Source organism: Tursiops truncatus, chromosome 7 (assembly GCF_011762595.2).
Source record: "Tursiops truncatus isolate mTurTru1 chromosome 7, mTurTru1.mat.Y, whole genome shotgun sequence".
Taxonomy (NCBI): domain Eukaryota; kingdom Metazoa; phylum Chordata; class Mammalia; order Artiodactyla; family Delphinidae; genus Tursiops; species Tursiops truncatus.
In genome coordinates this window covers 33372141-33390077 of record NC_047040.1, presented here as the reverse complement: position 1 = coordinate 33390077, position 17937 = coordinate 33372141, and the positions used below count along the sequence as shown (strand labels likewise).

General features: G+C 42.6%; 1 protein-coding gene across 1 annotated transcript in view; it reads left to right on the top strand.

The window, feature by feature from the left end:
- The first annotated feature begins 7112 nt into the window (after window positions 1–7112).
- KIAA2012 (KIAA2012 ortholog) overlaps window positions 7113–17937 on the top strand; it is a 110652-nt gene continuing 99827 nt past the window's right edge. Inside the window, 2 exon segments of the mRNA XM_019938874.2 lie at window positions 7113–7196; window positions 8375–8659. Coding sequence (XP_019794433.2) covers window positions 7113–7196; window positions 8375–8659 — 369 coding nt within the window.

Genomic DNA, 17937 nt, shown 5'->3' with positions numbered 1-17937 from the left:
CAGCTCCAGCTCCCTGGCTGCTCTCCTCCTAGGCTGAGAGTGAGGACTTGGATTTGTACATCAGAACCTCACTAATGTGGGCAAACAGTGGGGAGGTATTTGTGTACCTTGCGTTATGTAATACAATGTCCCTGAAAAGATACATGTTACCAAATTAACATTTCTCTAAAATGATTAGCAGACAGCTGACAATTTTTACTCTGTAGTAGTTAGAAAGTGTAAAAACCATTCTCATCAGAGAGTTTACAGTGAACTGGAAGCCAGATGGCAAAGAAGTATCTAGTTGTACAGCCCAGCGACTTACTGTCTACTACACATGAGAGTCCCTAGTGTGAGAAAATGGCTTTCAGAGCATCATTTTGCACAACAAAACTTCACTACTGTGTGCAGGGAGAGAATTCATGTGTATTCTCAATTGTGTGATGCAATTATGTCTGTCATACAGAATTACGTAAGTCAGAAAGAAAAAACAAATATTATATATTAATGCATATACGTGGAATCTAGAAAAATGGTACAGATGAACCTATTTGCAGGGCAGGAATAGAGATGCAGATGTAGAGAACAGACATGTGGACACAGGGGGTAAGGGGAGGGTGGGACAAACTGGGAGATTAGGATTGACATATATACACTATCATGTGTAAAATACATAGCTAGTGAGAACCTGCTGTATAGCACAGAGAGCTCAGCTCAGTGCTCTGTGATGACCTAGACGGGTGGAATGGGTGGGGGGAGGTCCAAGAGGGAGGGGACATATGTATACATAGAGCTGATTCACTTCACAGTACAGCAGAAACTAGCACTATGTTGTAAAGCAGTTATACTCCAATAAAAAAACATATATATATATATATATATTTCTATTTATTGAGTACATACTATGGGCCAGGCACTACACTCAGTGCCTTACATAAATCTTATTTATTAATTAAATAAGCATCACTGTACCAATATTTAACAAAAATCAAAAGAAAAAATTTATCCACCACCGTACTAACCTCATAAGTAAAGCACTTTACCTTCTTACACTAAGAGTCAACGGTTCTAAGTTATCAGAATCCGTGTACTTTTGATGAATGGCATCTGCTCTGAGATTCTCCACTTAGAACTGAAATTGCCACTGTTTTCATCACCCTTCCCAAGTTGGCTCCTATGAAGGTCTGTTCCATTTGCCCCTAGTGACTGAGCCGCTAGCCAGAATAATGACTGATTTCCCCCATGTTACGAAAGAACGAAGAACGTGTGATTTTTATTTCTTCTCTAAACTTACTATCTCTCCACCATAAATTTAAAAGCTTGAAATTACTGTGAGCACTCCTACTAATAAAATAAGCCCTGAGCAAAAGCATAACTAAATACTTTAGACTCCCAAAGCAAACTCTTCAGAAAAATCTAAAGTAAATAGATCCCCAGCCCTCTCACTACTCAACTAGGCGGACCACGTGGTCATAATTTTTCCATAAGGAGAGGAAGGGAGCAGAGTCATCGCTGACACTTTCTCCCCTGCTATGATTCTAGAGTAGTCTTTTTTTTTTTTTTTTTTTTTTGCCGTACGCAGGCCCTCACTGTTGTGGCCTCTCCCGCTGCGGAGCACAGGCTCCAGACGCGCAGGCTCAGCGGCCATGGCTCACGGGCCCAGCCGCTCTGCGGCACGTGGGATCCTCCCGGACCGGGGCACGAACCTGTGTCCCCCGCATCGGCAAGTGGACTCCCAAACACTGTGCCACCAGGGAAGCCCCTAGAGTATTCTTGATTGCCTTTTGCATTTTCTTCTTTCAAACCTGACCTGGGCTACATGAGAAATTAACCCTACCCTCTGAACAAGCCAAGGAGCTTATCCTCAGCAAGTCTGTGCTCCTTCCAACAAGCTGAGAGCTCTGTGTCTTCCACACTGATTCTCTTGGTGCCCTTCAGCCTCTAAATACCAAGTTTTCGTTGGTCAGTGACTCTGACCTAGGACTCTGAGCTTTGTACTACAGGCAAACTACTAATCACTGAAACAGGCTTTGACCTAATTCTCTTCTTTTCATATACCGCTCATACTGGCTCAAGATCATTACACATCTCGCTGCACATGTTAAAAGCAAGCAACAAATATTTATTCAGTTGTTACTATATGTAAGGGGTGCTATGGGAAGTATTAAGAATTATAAGATGTGGTCCCTTCCTTCCAAAGACTTACAGTCTAGTTGGGAGTATAAAACACAAGCAAATAGAAAGAGTTTTAATAATGCAAGGCCATGCTGACTGTCATATACACAGCCCATATTTTAAAAAATCCTTTGTTTGGACTTTTTCACACAACTCGTCTTTGGTGCTTATGGCAGATAACCGCAGATGGCTCTACCAACCTTCATTCCACCTTCCCTCCAGTGTAGGAGGCTGGAAAGCTTAAAATGTGATTTCCTAGATTCCCCTGCAACTAGATTTGCAAACTCAAGTGAGGAGAAACAAGGTTGGGGAGATATGAGTGTTCTGAGGTGGTCACAGTAGCTGGACACAGATCCAGGGTCCAGTCACCAGCTTCATGGCGTAAGAGGGTGCTGTGATGGCCTCAGTCAGCAGCTTCCTGACGGGTGGATATTAGCCATGATGTAATGTAGCTACTTATGAATAGCTGCTGCTCTGTTGCAGAAGTGGGATGAACAATAGGCTTGGATTAGGACCAGATTTGGACAAGGTCTCGTTTCGCCTCTGTTTCATCCGTGGATGAACGAATCATTTGCATTTGTGCAAATCATTTCATTTCTCTTGCCCTGGTCCTTCCTCTTGGAGTAACAAGGACAACAGCAACAGCTCCTCTTGTAGGCTGCCCATGCAGGTGACTACAATTCCTAGACCACACTCTCACACTGCCCTTTAAAGGGAGATGAGGACCCTGGCACCATCCCACAGGCTACTTCCCCAACGTGGCATCCATTTACCCCAAAGCACTTTGGAGCAAGGGACAAATTCCTGGATGCTCTGGGGACACGGCCATTGAATAACGTATCTCTTCTTTGTTTCATGTGGTTTCTATTTACTTACAGAGCACCACGGTTATTCGTGATGCTTTACAAACCGTAAAAACAAGGTCTCCACCCTACAGAATTTACAGAGTAATTTAAACAGACATGCTGCATGGGCTGACAGGTCAGGCATGCCAGGAGATGGTGTTGGTGTTATATAACATGGGTGTGGAGGGTTTCTTCTTGAGTTATAAATACTTTCCAGTTACAAGGGCCTTTCATCTGCGATCCCCTACCACTTTAGAATAGCAATAACTTCGATTGCTTTCTAAATGCACTTTCCATAAACTGCTGTGGGGATGGAGTAAATGCTTTTAAATGTCTATTAATTGATCTGTACATCTGTTCATTGTCCATATTAAACAGCATGGATGTAAACACGACAGTTTAGGAGAGGCCCACTTCGGGCTCTGGTCTGGCTGCTCCCAGGCTCCAACCCCAGAGGGGCCTAGCAGCCTTGCTGTACAGCATTGAGAGGGCCAGATGGGCACCTGGCTATTTTCCCAGGTGAGATGCTCATTCAACCTAGACTCAGAAAGATCACTTCCTGGGGACCTACTTCACCATTTATAGATGAGTTAACATTTCCAAGTCAGGTGAGCTCAGAGGAAGAATTTCCGATGGAAAAACTTGGAGTTATTCCTTGGATGACAACAATGGCTCTCATTCCTGTCCCAGTCACTCCGTCACTTTTCTCTTATGCTACCTTACTTCTCTTCCCTGAGTAATGGCATTTTCAAAATGGCAACATTTATATTTCATTGCAGTTGGTATGGAGTTTCCCCTTCTGTGTCTCTCTCAAAGGCCATTTAGCAAGTGACTATTCCTGGCCTATTTGACAAATTCATTCACACCCAAGGGAAGGTTGGCCTGGGATGCAAGGTCCTAAAAGTTCACTTTTATGAAATAAGCTAACATCCCTCATTCTATCCATCCTTTATACTGTTCTCAGAGTTATCTTTCTAAAATCCAGGTAGGATCACATCGCCCCCCATTTTAAAAACCCTACCTGAAGAATAGAGTCCAAGGTGCCTTCACAGGGACATGTGGCCTTCATGGCCTTGGCCAGCTGGCCTGTCTCTCCAGCTCCATCTCTGTCCACGGTACCCGAGGCTGTGGCTACACCAAAGAAGTTGTCCCTTCCCCAGAGATCTTAGACTTTCCTTTCCATGCCTCCTGCAATATGCTCTCTCATCTTCCCTCCTCACCATCCACTATTGTCCATTAAAGCCCACCTCTAATATCCCTCATCTTCATGACCTTCTACAAGGCCCACCACCATGCATCATCCCACCACCACTCCCTCTTCTTTCCTAGGGCACCTACTCATTTCCACCTCCATATCACCTTGTCACATCATCTTTCAGATACTGGCTCACACGCACCTGTCTTCTCACCCTGCTGGGAGCTTCTTGAGGGCAGAGACCACATCTCACATATAGTAATCTCCCAGTAGAGCTTTGTTGAAGGGTCCTTTTGGCACTTTGAAGGGATGGAGAAGGGGATGGGAGAGAGCAGCTGTAGCTTAAGACCCGGGAAACTATTTGGAACCCTCAGTTTGTAGAATTTTGTCTCATCTGTTGTGAGGAATTCACCCTACAATTATGCTGACCAATTGGCTTTCACATTATAAAGTGCTAAATTCAGTTTTCTGTTTTCTTTGCTCTACATTTGTTTTAGATTTTAACTCAAAATCTAAAATATGCATAACATAAAATTTATCATTTTAATAATTTTAAAATGTCCCATTCATTGGCATTAAGTACTTTTACATTGTTGTACAATTATCACTATCACCTATCTCCAGAAATTTTTCATCTTCCAAAACTGAAACTCTGTACCCATTCAACACTAACTTTCCATTCCCTTTCACCACATCCCCTGGGAAACACCACTCTACTTTGTCTCTATGAATTCGACTACTCAAAGTACCTCATATAACTGGAATCATACAATATCAATATTTGTCCCTTTGTGACTGGCTAATTTCATTCAGCATAATGTCTTCAAGGTTCAACCATATTGTAGCATGTATCCAAATTCTTTCCATTTCAAGGCTGAATAATATTCCATTGTATATGTTTGTTACATTTTGTTTTTCCATTCATCTATCATCTGTCAAGTGGACACCTGGGCACTTCCCTGAAGGTCCAGTGGTTAAGACTCCATGCTTCCACTGTGGGGGGCTCGGGTTGGATCCCTGGTTGGGGAACTAAGAGCCCACATGCCATGCGGCATGGCAAAAAAAAAAAAAGTGGACACCTGAATTTTTTCCACATTTTGGCTATTGTGAATAATGGTGCTATAAACATGGGTGCTCAAATATCTGCTTGAGTCCTTGCTTTCACCTCTTTGGGGTCATATACCCAAAAGTGGAATCGCTGGATCGTACGGTAATTCTATGTTTAATTTTTTGCGGATCTGCCATACTGGTTTTTGTTGTTCTTGTTGTTGTTGTTCTAGGCTGGGCCACGCAGCTTATGGGATGTTAGTTCCCCTACCAGGGATTGAACCAGGGCCCTTGGCAATGAAAGCTCAGAGTCCTAACCACTGGACCACCAGCGAATTCCTACCATACTATTTTCCATAGCTGTTGCACCACTTGATATTCCCACTAACAGTGCACAAGGATCCCAATTTCTCCACGTCTTCAGCAACAATTGTTATTTTCTGGGCTTTTTGTGCTTGTTTTTATTTTTTTTTAACAGTCAATTCTAATGGGTGTTGAAGTGGTATCCACTGTGGTTTTGACTAAATTCTGTTTCGAGCCTCTGCATTCACTGACTTGATTCCCCATGATAAGCCCAATCTAATTATACACGATGACCTCTATTTCTTCCTCATGAGACTTGAGCCTGCCTCCGAGAAAAGTGACAGCCACAGAGGGGGATCTAAAGGTAAGTGGACCTGGGGCCAGCTGCACTTCTTCATCCAGGTCAGCAGGGGGCGCTCCCATGGGACTGCCCTGAAGGCTCTGATGACAGATGACAAGGCAGGTCGCTTTTCCAGACCAAAGCAGAGTCCTAGATAAGCAAAAATGTCTCTGTTTTCTGACCCTCTTCCCCCAGTTCTGTCCTCCTGACAGTGTCAGTATCAAGGAGAACCAAGCAGCCTAGGCCACAGCAGTGGTTCTCAAAGAGGATGCCATTGACATTCGGAGTGAGACTATTCTTCATTATGCAGGACAGCGGACAGTCATTGTGACAACAAAAATGTCCCCACCCGCATCTCCCAAGTACCCCCTCCCTCTAGAGATGGGAGGTGCCCAAGTGAGATCCAGGTATGCAAAGGAATCTGGAGATTCCCAGTGTCCTGCACTCACTCCTGCAAAGCAGCGACCACCAGAAAGAGGACTCCTGTCCAGCTGAGGAGACCCTGGAACTCAGCCAAGGAAAACATCACAGGTCGCCTTAGGTGACCTAGACGATTCCTCTGAGTCTGTTAATGATCACTTGACAGTGAAAGGCTCGCGTATCAGGAGAAGGGGGAGACGCTCTCTAAAAGCAAGACCAATACTATAATATAACAGAAAAAATATCCCAACATACCCACCCTCCCAATCCCGAAATCAGGACTTGAAATCTGAGCCTGGTCTCTTCGATGTCCATTTGACCCTCCCTCCCCGCAGGGTGTGAACCCTGTCCTCCGAAGTCCCTGACTTGCCTAGTCCGGCTTAAGGGACTTCACTTCCCTGTGCGCCATAGCAACCAGGAAACAACCTCCGCTCACAAGGAGAAGGACGGTGCTGTGGCCCAGATCTGCCGAGGTGCACGGCCGGTAACAGAGCAACAGGACCAGGGGACAACAAGGGCACAGGCGAAGGGGAGAGAGAGGTTGCCCAGAGAGTAGACAATCCAGGGCTTGAGGAGTCTGGGTTTGCGGTTTATTTTTTCTCCCGACAAAGACACACACTGTCTAAACTGTGTGACTGGTTGTTATTAAGAAGCTGCTGTATGAGGGGAAAATGTATTTAATAAAAGGCCCAGTGTTTGTGGTCTTCTTGGGCTCACTGCTGAGCTCAGGAAATCTTGAGGTGTGACCAGTTTTCAGCCTTCAAAACCAAGATGAACTGCCCTTGAGAAGGGTGGTCAGAGGGAAAATATGTTCACCCTCTCTCTCCTGAGCCGGGGACACGGGAAGTTGGTCCAGAACAAACAGAAGTTAGAAGTCTATTTTGAACCAGAGGTGAGTCTTACAGCTGAATAAAAGCATATTTTGGGGGTGGAGGAGGAATGTTCTATTTTTTCATTTGGGGCTGAGCCCTGTGTGTTTTGGTTTGTTTTGTTGGTCCAGTGGTGGGGGTCACTGGAAGATTGTCCCTCCTTTTCTTAAATTCGAGAAAATAAGATAGTTTGCTTGACACACAGAGATTGCCACTGGGGCCCTCGTCCTCCCCCTCACACACTGACTTACAGCCTCATTTGCTTTAGACTGCAGGAGATTCCAGATTGTCTAGAAATTGGGTGGTTTGGTACAAGACCAGAATTTCCACCTGTGTTCTAGGCAAGCTGATGGCTGTTTGGTTTTTAGACATCATGCTCTGTGGTTGAAATGCTGAAATATTCGTGCCAATTCAATGGCTTCCTTGAACCTTCTGGAATTCAACCCCCAGGACTCACATGTAATATAGGCAAAAAATTTTTTCAGTTTAGAACATTTTAAAGAGGTAGCAAAAGTCCCTTGTTGTACTGGAATTTTATTTCATTGAATCCTGCCAGGAATAAGAAATCCACTGGGGGTACTTTGAAAAATTTTGGATCACACAGAGATTTCCTCTGTTTTTGTAGTTTGTCATGATATTTCACTTTCACTGTATTAAAAGACATATAAATTTTCAAAGGACCTCTGTGGCCAATGGCATTTACTTACTTACAAGATATGTAACTACTTTATAGGCTCTTAAACAGCCAAATTAGGTAACGTTACACAGCATCTAGAATGTATGGAAATTCTCCCTGTGTACAGCTGAAGTGATGGGCTGGAATGGTTTTCTCCTATTTAAACTGCCAGCCGGTCCAGGTCTAATTTCAAAGTTATCTGCTGCCCTTGGTAATTCTGACGACTTACTTGCATACCAGGAAATTTTAACTGGCCTGGAAGCTACACTCTACCCTATTTAAGCCTCCAGGCATAAATGGCTCTCCTGAAAGTTATATAGGGTAAAATAGAATCTTGCCCTAGGTTCTGCTAACTCTGAGAGAACAAAAACAGTTGCTAAGAAGCGTGAATGTATTCTGTGACACCATGTGAGCAATTCAGAGAAAACCAGTCACTAAAAACATGCCAAACACCTACCCAAGCAGTATTTCCTATAAAAGGGCCTTCTACTGTGGACCAATCAAGGAGGTTTCTTTCCATTGCAGGATTACTTGAACTGGAAGTCCCCAGAAGATTATATCCTGGTCAGCAAACCGCAGGATGAGGGCAATGCCGACCAGCACATGTGGAGCCTCTTTCTTCCTAAAACATTCAGCACTAGAAAGGGCGCCCTGATCCTCTACTCGGAAGGCTTAGCCATATCAGCACTGACCCCCAAAGAGAGGAGTAAAGGCCCCTACTGCCCCAAAGGCCACAGGAAGAGGCTGGATCTTGAACTGCACACACTTCAGGACCTCAAAGAAGCCATCCTGGCGTACGGAAGGAGACAGGTAGGCAGAGCACTGTCCAGGGTTCAGGGAAGGCCCTGGTCTGTGTCTCTAGAAATCCAGTTGCAGCTTTGGATATAACTTCTTTGCAGACCCTAGGAAGGTATGAAACCCTCAGACTTCCATTTCTTCATCTCTAAAATGGGATTGTACTCACAGTACACAATTGTCATGAGGCTTAAATGAAATAATCTATGTGAAAGGGCTCTGAAAAGCATAAAGGGCTATATTATTATCATTTTGTGTTTTCCTTTCCATTAGAATGACACAAAGTCCTTTTCAGCATTCAGACAGATCTGGGCTAGCACACATTTCATCGGAATCCTTGAAGTTCTGTCTCATAGCCACAAGCATCATCATCACACCTCTGATGTTCTTGGCTTTGTGGAAATGAGGAGAACGTTTAAAATATTTACCTTGAGCCCTTCAGCATCTGCAGGATAAGTTAATGACTTTTTCCACTCTGAATTTAATATTAAGGGGAAACCCCTGTTCTCATTTCTCTGATTCATATGCTCTAATGTCTTATGAGATGTGTACATGGCCCCTGCTTTATATAATGACATGCATCAGCCCTATGGTTGAGGCCATGAGAGAGGCTGGGACAATGCGTCACTTCGTGAAATTCTAGCTTATAGATGGTGGGTGACTCCCTAGTTTAAAAGTCTCTGCTGGCTTCTCATTCCCCACAGGATAAAGTCGTTAACTTCTTGTACCAAGCGCTTCAAGCACTGGCTTTCTCTTCCATTTCTAGCCATATCTGCAACTTGTTCTAGCCACCGCCATGACTATGGACCCCTCAAGCCCCCACCCATGTGAAGAGCTTACCGTTCCACTAACATCCCATGCCCTTTTGTGACTCTACACTTTTGCACATGCTTCTACATCTGGAAAACTCCTATTCATCCTTCAAAACACAACTCCAATGTCATCGCCCACTGAAGCTTCTCCCACTTCCCTAGACAGAGCTATCCCATCACTCCCTCCTCTGTGAGCATTCCCATACCATCATACATTGCAATTCATCTCTTTGTCAATGGTTGAGGGCAGGAACCACATCTAAATCTTAGTTTCCAGAAAAAAGTGAGTACCCATAAATGTTTGTGAAATGAATGAATCGATCATGCATGATACCGTCAATGTTTTTTAGATCATCCCCCAGTATCATTATTGAGCAATTTATCACCTACCCCACCAAGGCAGAGTTTCCAAAAGGAAAGTTCCTCTGCTCCTTTTCCTTCTTTCAAAATACAAAGAAGCTTAATGACCTTGACCAAATGCCCAATTGCTCTTTGTATTAAAAATCATAAATTCTTGGATGAAAGGAAACCAATTGTTGTTGAATGCTTAGCATTATATTACAGCTATTATTTCATTAAATCTTCACAATGACCTGTGAGATATAGTTTTTCTTGCCCCCTTTTGTAGATGAGGAAAATGAGGCTCGGAGGAGTTAAGTGGTTTGGCCAGGGTCTCAGAGCTAGTTAATGACAGAGCCAGGATTCAAACCCAAGACTGCCTACTCTCCAGGGCCAGCATGCTTTGCACTCCACCCTATTGTCCGTGGACTTGGAAGGCCTTGGCGTGTTTGCCCTCACATCCACTCCTCACCCTTACCTTACTCTACTCTGCATTACGGTGGGGTTGACCACAGGCTGCATGTAATTCCACAAACATCTGTGTCAACTGGCTTCTAATTGAATTTGCCATTGGAAGACACTGGAAGGAGATTGGAGAGGGAGAAGAAAAATGCCCGGGTATTTCTCCCCTCCCATTCTACCTGTAGTGGTGAGAAGCACCCGTATCACCTCTGTGGCCCAGCTCCCAACAGACAAGCAGGGCCGTTGTAGCTCTAGGTTCCTCCAGGTGACCCTGCCAGCTCCTCACTCTGCCCTTTCACCTAGGGGTCAGACTGGCTTCCTGATGTTACTAATCTCAGTGTTGCCTCAACATCTTTTTGGCTTCTGAGCTCTCTATTCACTTGTGTAACCGATTACCTGAATTAAATTCCTTCTATGCTTAAATATTTAGAGTGGTTTCTGTTTTCCGGTCTGTACGCTGATAATGTAGGCTGATTTACTGCCCAGAGCAAGAATACCCTCCACAGCTTTCAGATGCTTGTCTATAGGGCTTCAATATTCCAGGCAACAGTGATCTTATTACTTTATAAAGTAGATGAGTCTGTTTGGGGATGGCTTCAATTTTAGTTAGACTTGGGCTCCATGAAAAAAAAGTTCCTGTCTTCCTGAGGTATCTAGCTACCAGATTTACAACATGTAACTGTACAAACAGAACACTGTAGTCTCACTCCAAATGAGTAGAAGGTAAATGGTGTGAGGAAATCAGAAAGGAAAGAAAAAGTCTGGAATAGTAATAAGGCAGGACTTTAAGATTAGAGGATGTGGTACATTAAAATAGGAGGAAAAAAACTCAAGAGGGATTTGGAATTAAATACAATGAACACGGGCTTCCCTGGTGGCACAGTGGTTAAGAATCTGCCTACCAATGCAGGGGACATGGGTTCGAGCCCTGGTCTGGGAAGATCCCACATGCCGCGGAGCAGCTAAACCCGTGCGCCACAACTACTGAGCCTGCGCTCTAGAGCCTGCGAGCCACAACTACTGAGCCTGCGTGCCACAGCTACTGAAGCCTGCATGCCTAGAGCCCGTGCTCCACAACAAGAGAAGCCACCGCAGTGAGAAGCCCACGCACCACGACAGAGTAGACCCCACTCGCCACAACTAGAAAAAGCCCGCACGCAGCAACAAAGACCCAACACAGCCAAAAATAATAAATAAATAAATTTATAAAAAAAAGACAATGAACACCTCAGAAGAGGAGAGCTTTGGAAACTACAGAGCACCATCTGATTATGAAAACTATAGCCTGGCAAGAAACTTTTAAAATCATAATATCCAGTGCTGGGACGGCTATGGGGAAATGAGATGTCTCATACATTAGGAGTACAAATTCACATGACATTTCTGGAGGGCATTTTGGCAAAAACCTAAAAAGGGCTAATACTACTTTAGCATTCTACTTTTAGGAAGTTGCCTTAGGAAATAATCAGAGATGTGGCCAAAGATTTACACACAAGAATGTTTACTACAGGGTTATTTATTACCATACAAAACATTGAAAATAATAAATGTCCAACAATGGGACAGTGATTAAATAAAGTACAGTCATACAACGGATTTGGGGTCAGGCAATAAAATCATGTATTACTCATGAATTACATGAGAAAATATAGTGTATTTTTTTAAGGCAGGTTGTAAAATAGTATTCATATTAAAAATAGCAAAGTTCATTAACATTTTTTGAGTATTTACTATGTTCCTGCCACTGTTCTAAGTGCTTTCCATTGCATAACTCAATATGCTTTCTATCAATTGTAGGGGTAGGTACTATTATTATTCCATTTTAAAGGTAAGGAAATTAAAGCAGAGAGTTCAAGTAATTAAGGAGAGTTCAAGTAATTCACTCAAGATTTATACAGCCACATAGACAATTACACCAGCATTCGAAACTAGACAGTGTACAAAACATCACCTCTCGAATATAATCCCAAGTTTTAAAAATTAGTTATACAAGAAGGAGGATACACATCAAAATTTAACCATGGGTGATGGGACTATAAGTCATATTTTTATTCATACATATCTTTTCACCAAACATTATTTTTTTCAAGTCATGGAATTTTTAAAATAAAAAATTTGTCTAAGTGACATACCCACCAGCACCATGACAGTTCTGAGGCCAACCATCAAATATCAAAGAGTGGGTGGTGGCCCCATTCCTAGAAATCTCCGCCCCTTCCCCAAAATATTGATAGTTGAAGAATCCTTCCCCTCATCAGCCTATGAAATTACCCAGCCCATAAAAACTAACCATGCCATATTTCCGTGCCTATCGCCTTCTGAGATGGCCCACACTCTGTCTATGGAGTGTTTCTCTCTAAGTAAATCCACGTCTTACCTATCCAAAAAAACCAGAAAAACAAAACAGAACTATGACTTTGAAGGAGGTAGACAATGAAAGGGAAGGCCAGGTTAACCCTAGAGAGCCAGGTGGGAAACAGAATAGAGCTGTAAACTGAGCCCCGCAAGAACCACACCATCTGTTCCTCGGGATCAGGATTTCTTCATCCAAATAGTATAGTCCAAGAGTTAAAAACACCACACTCAAAGTAAAAGAGCCAAAGTGAGGAGGGGAATAAAAGGGAGGTTGGGTAACCAATAGAGTAGCGCTGCTCACAGAAGGATCTCTCCTGGCTAAACTGTGAATCAGGAAACCTACACAACGCTGGCTCCACTCAGACCCGTGACAATCAAGGCTGTCGCAGGAAGGTGAATTAAATTTTTAAAACATCTCACACCATCTCCAGTTCTACATATGGATCTAATGACATGCATGTGGCAATCCATCTGGGTTTCATTTTATAGCTCAATACACACCTACTCTTTAACTTTCTTGATGGCCTAACTTCCTAATGAGCAAAGATAAATGCGCTAAATCGAGAGATTAGATGTCGGAGTTCTTACACTTCTAGATACACACAGATGTGTTGCTTGTTTGTTTTTTTTTTAAACAGAAGGAAATACGGTACAAACATTCCCAAAATTAAAACCATTCTTCTTGAGGCCTCTAATTCGTCCAGCTTCCCATCACATATTTAAAAATCAAATAGCTATAAAATCTAAATAACCATAATTTGGGGTAGTATCTAAATGATACTCATAATGATGCTTTTGAAGCATAGCAGAAACCTCAAGTACCTCTCAAATCATTGGAAATTTTAAACAATTCTCACATTGTTTTCGTATTCCTTATTCTTATATTTTTAAAATTTTGCAAATCCGGTGATATTTTTTACATGTCCAACAAGGTACATTGATTAAGTAATGTATTCGAAATAATATGTTTTAAAAATTCAGTTCACAGAGCATCCCATTTCTTTATCCCATTGAAGCATGAACAGGATTCAGTTTACAATAGCTGGTTTCAACCGAGATTGTATTGCATCTGCCATCTCCCTTATAAGTGTGATTACATTTAAGAGTATTGCCAACCTTGTTCCACTGATTCCATACTGCCTAATCTCTCCCCACATCTCAGTACTCAAGGTGCTTAACTCTTTAGTTGGTGTTTTCAGTCAATATACAACCCATGAAGGCACTTTCAGACTACTATTTTATCAAGTAATATTGTGATAAGTTATGTTTTTAGAATAAAGTTTATTTTTCCACTCTAATCATAACATCAGCTCATTATACAAAATAGAAAGATATATAAAAAATAGGAAGAATAATAAATTATCCTTTCAGCCAAAGATCAGTAAGACAAAGTTCCCTTTGCAAGTCCTAATCAATTACCTGCTACTGGTTTGATGGTGTCCCTACGAAGTGCTCTGATGGCTGTCAGCAAGGTTCTAGGAGGTACCAAAGCAGCAAGGGGAGAAAGAGTGGCTTGACTGCACTCATTCTGCCAAGTGTGCTCCATTTGAGCAGCTCCTGAGCAGTTGTACTTAGAGCCTTTAATAAACCTAGAAGTAGGAAAGATCGGGAGAGAATCATGGTCATCCGTAATGATGAGGTCAAAGGTATTGTCAGTCATAGCTAACACTTGTGAGCGCTTGGTGTGGGCCAGGCATTTAATCTCTATAACCACACCCAATCTGCACAAGCTAATGAGCTGGGTGCCACCATTACTTCCATTTTGTAGTAGGAAAAATGGGGGTTTGAAATTAATTAACTTCCCCCAAATTATACATCTAAGTGGTGGAGCTAGAATTGGAGCCTGGACAATTGAGTCCAAAGCCCCACTTTTAGTCCCTAGAGGGCCTAATTTTGAAGATTCCACATGCTCCAGGGAAAAGAAACATCTCTCCTGCTTTAACAGTATTTTTTTAAAGGGATCTTGGTCTTCCAACACATCCCTTAAAATCCTTTATTACACAAATCAGATTTTCATTAAAACCAATCTGGGTTGTTAGGTAACATGTTCAAGTAAGCCATATATATGATCCAGTAGGCTTGGCTTTATGTATTTCATCCATTGGTTCCCTTGTATAACCACTAGATAGAGAATATTTATAATAACGGCTAACACTTAAGTAATAGTCTAACACTTAAGTAATACTATTGTACCCATCACCATTCTAAGCACTTTATACTTACTATCTCATTTAATCCTCACAACAACTTTATGTGTACTTTTTATTGTTGTAAAATATACATAAAATTTACCATTTTAATCAATTTTAAGTATATAGTTGAGTGACAGTTAAGTACATTCACATTGTTACACAACCATTACCAACATCCATCTCTAAAACTTTTTCATCTAGCAAAACTGAAACTCTCTACACATTAAACAGTAATTCCCTATTTTCCATCATTCTACTTTTTGTGTCTATGAATTTGACCACTGTAAGTACCTCATATGAGTGAAATAATAGTTATCCTTTCAGTATTTTGTAATTGGTTTATTTCATTTAGCATAATGTCTTCAAGGTTCGTTCATATTGTAGCATGTGTCAGAATTTCCTTTCTTTTTAAAGCTGAATAATGATTCACTACGTATATATACCACATTTTGTTTATTCATTCATCAGTTGATGGACACAAATTGCTTCCACGTTTTGGCTATTGTGAATAATGCTGCTATAAACCTGGATGTACAAATACCTGTCCATGTCCCTGCTTTTAATTCTTTTGAGTATATACCCAAAGTAGAATTGCTGGATCATATGTAATTCTATTTTTTGTTTTTTGAGGAAGCGCTGTACTGTTTTCCATAGTCGCTGCATCATTTTACATTCCCATTAGCAATGCCCAAGGGTTTCAATTTCTACAAATTTTCAACAACACTTGTATTTTCTGTGGGTTTTTTTTAATAATAGCTATCTTAATGGGTGTGAAGCAGTATCTCATTGTGGTTTTGATTTGCATACCTTAGTAACAAGTAATATTTAGCATCTTTTCATGTGCTTATTGGCCATTTGTGTCTCTTCTTTGGAAAACTGTCTATCCGAGTCCTTTGCCCATTTTAAAATCAGGTTTTGTTTTTTTGTTTTTGAGTTGTAAGGGTTCTTTATACATTCTGCATATTAATCCCTTATCAGATATATATGATTTGCAAATAATTTCTCCCATTCTGTGGGTTGCCTTTTCACTCCTGCTAGTGTCCTTTGATGCACAAAAGTTTTACATTTTCTTTCTTTCTTTCTTTCTTTTTTTGGCCACGTGGCATGCAGGATCTTACTTCCCCCACCAGGGATTGAATCCGTGTCCCCTGCAGTGGAAGCACGGAGTCTTAACCACTGACTGCCAGGGAAGTCCCAAGCTTTACATTTTCATGAAGTCCAACTTATCTATTTTTTCTTCTGTTGCCTATTCTTTTGGTGTCATATCCAAGAAATCATCACCAAATCCAATGTTGTGAAGCTTTTCCCCTGCGTCTTCTTCTAAGAGTTTTATAGTTTTAGCTCTTAAGTCTATTCTACTTTGAGTTAACTTTTGTCTATGATGCAAGGTAAGGATCCAACTTCATTTATTTTTGCAGGCAGGGTATGTACTTTTATCATCCTTATTTGACAGATAAAGAAACTGAGGCACAGATGGGTCAAGTAATTTCCCCAAAGCCACACAGCTAGTAAGTAATGGAGCCAGGATTCAGACTGAAGCAGACTGAGCTCTTAAAGAAACTGAAGCTTAATTTTTTCTGTTTTCATTTCTAGTTGTTGTATCTTCTTTGCTTTTGTGACATATGGCTGGTCAAATCTTTGATGCTAAATGGTTTGGTTGAGAATCAAACCCTGTAACAACATTGCAACTATGGGAAAATTCAGACCACTTTATGATTCTCTTCTTAATGGCTTGATACTCAGGAACATATGGCCACCAAAGATATGTGGGAGAGATAGTATCATTTGTACAGACTCTCAGAAATTAAACCTGCAGAGAAAAGGGCTAGCTGAAAGCGGCAGTGTTTACACGAGGCTGATTAAAGTCAGGCTGGGGCTGAGAAGACTTTTCAGGCACAGCTGCAAGTGGACACACATCTCTCCCCTCCCACCTCACCCTCACCTCCACTCTGGTTGCACTCACCTGGCAGCCCCAAGTCTGGCTCCAGGCACACCTGCACAGGTGCAACAACAATGGTGGTTACCCTCTGCTCTAATAAGGCTTGGCCTTTGCCAGGGCACACTAACTCTGGAAAGCCTGAACAAGGGGCAAGAGACACCAGCTATGCTCCTCCGGAGAGAAGGACTTCTGACTGGAGTGGGCAGCTCAAGGTACAGGTGGTCAGCAGGAAAGTACAGACATTTGGGGGATTTCTATTCCATTAAGCTAACATCTTGAATAGTTATTAAATACTCAGTGCCTTGAACATTGACTGACACATGGCAAATTCTCAACAGATGGTTGTTAGATGAACATATTAGTTGCCAGGGTGTGGCGGTGGGAGGTCATAACCTCTACCCAGTAGGGCTGGGTGTACAGTGTGGTCAGGTAGGCAGATTTGTGCTCCTGTGATACCTGATACAAGGCAGCCCATGAGAGGAACTAGACTATAATTTATTAATATGCTGTCAAAGTATAAAGATGCTAGAGACTGAGATTGCTTCCTACTAGGAAAATCTAGAGTGGCGTCGTGGAGGAGGTAGAATCTGAGCTGAGTCTTGTGGTAAAAAATAAATGGAGCGTGGCCCTCTAGGCGTAGGTCAGTGAAAGCCCAGGGGGGAGAGTGGGCAAAGTCAGAGTAATTAGACAGGTGTGGCTCTTACCTGGAGAAGTGGGTGGGGTCAAACTACAGAGGGCTTTGCCTGCCAGCCCTGGGAGAGCTGGATTTCTCTCTTTACCTCTCTGTTGACTCCTGCACACAAAGGGTGCCCACCCTCTGTGGAACGATGACAGCTGGCGATCTGGGCATTTCTTGTCTTCCTGGGGACACTGGCATCCTGCCACCGCGTATCTGCTGGGCAGGAGTACTGCACACATGGGCTCCTTCCACCTTCTGAAAACCCTTGCCTGCCAGGACCGAGGTGGGGTGGCCATGACAGCCAGTGTGGGGCTGCGGACAGATGCATGGGCGCCCCTTTGCCCCTCTGCACATGGAGGCCGGGGGAGCACCAGGGAGCTGGCGGGCCAGAGCTAGTCCCTCGTTAGAGGAAGCATTCCCGGTGGAGTGTGGATAAGAGACCCCTCTGTGCACACTAATTACTCATTTCAGAAGAACCAAAAGCTGGGGTTGATTAGCAAAGCCAAGGCAGGCCT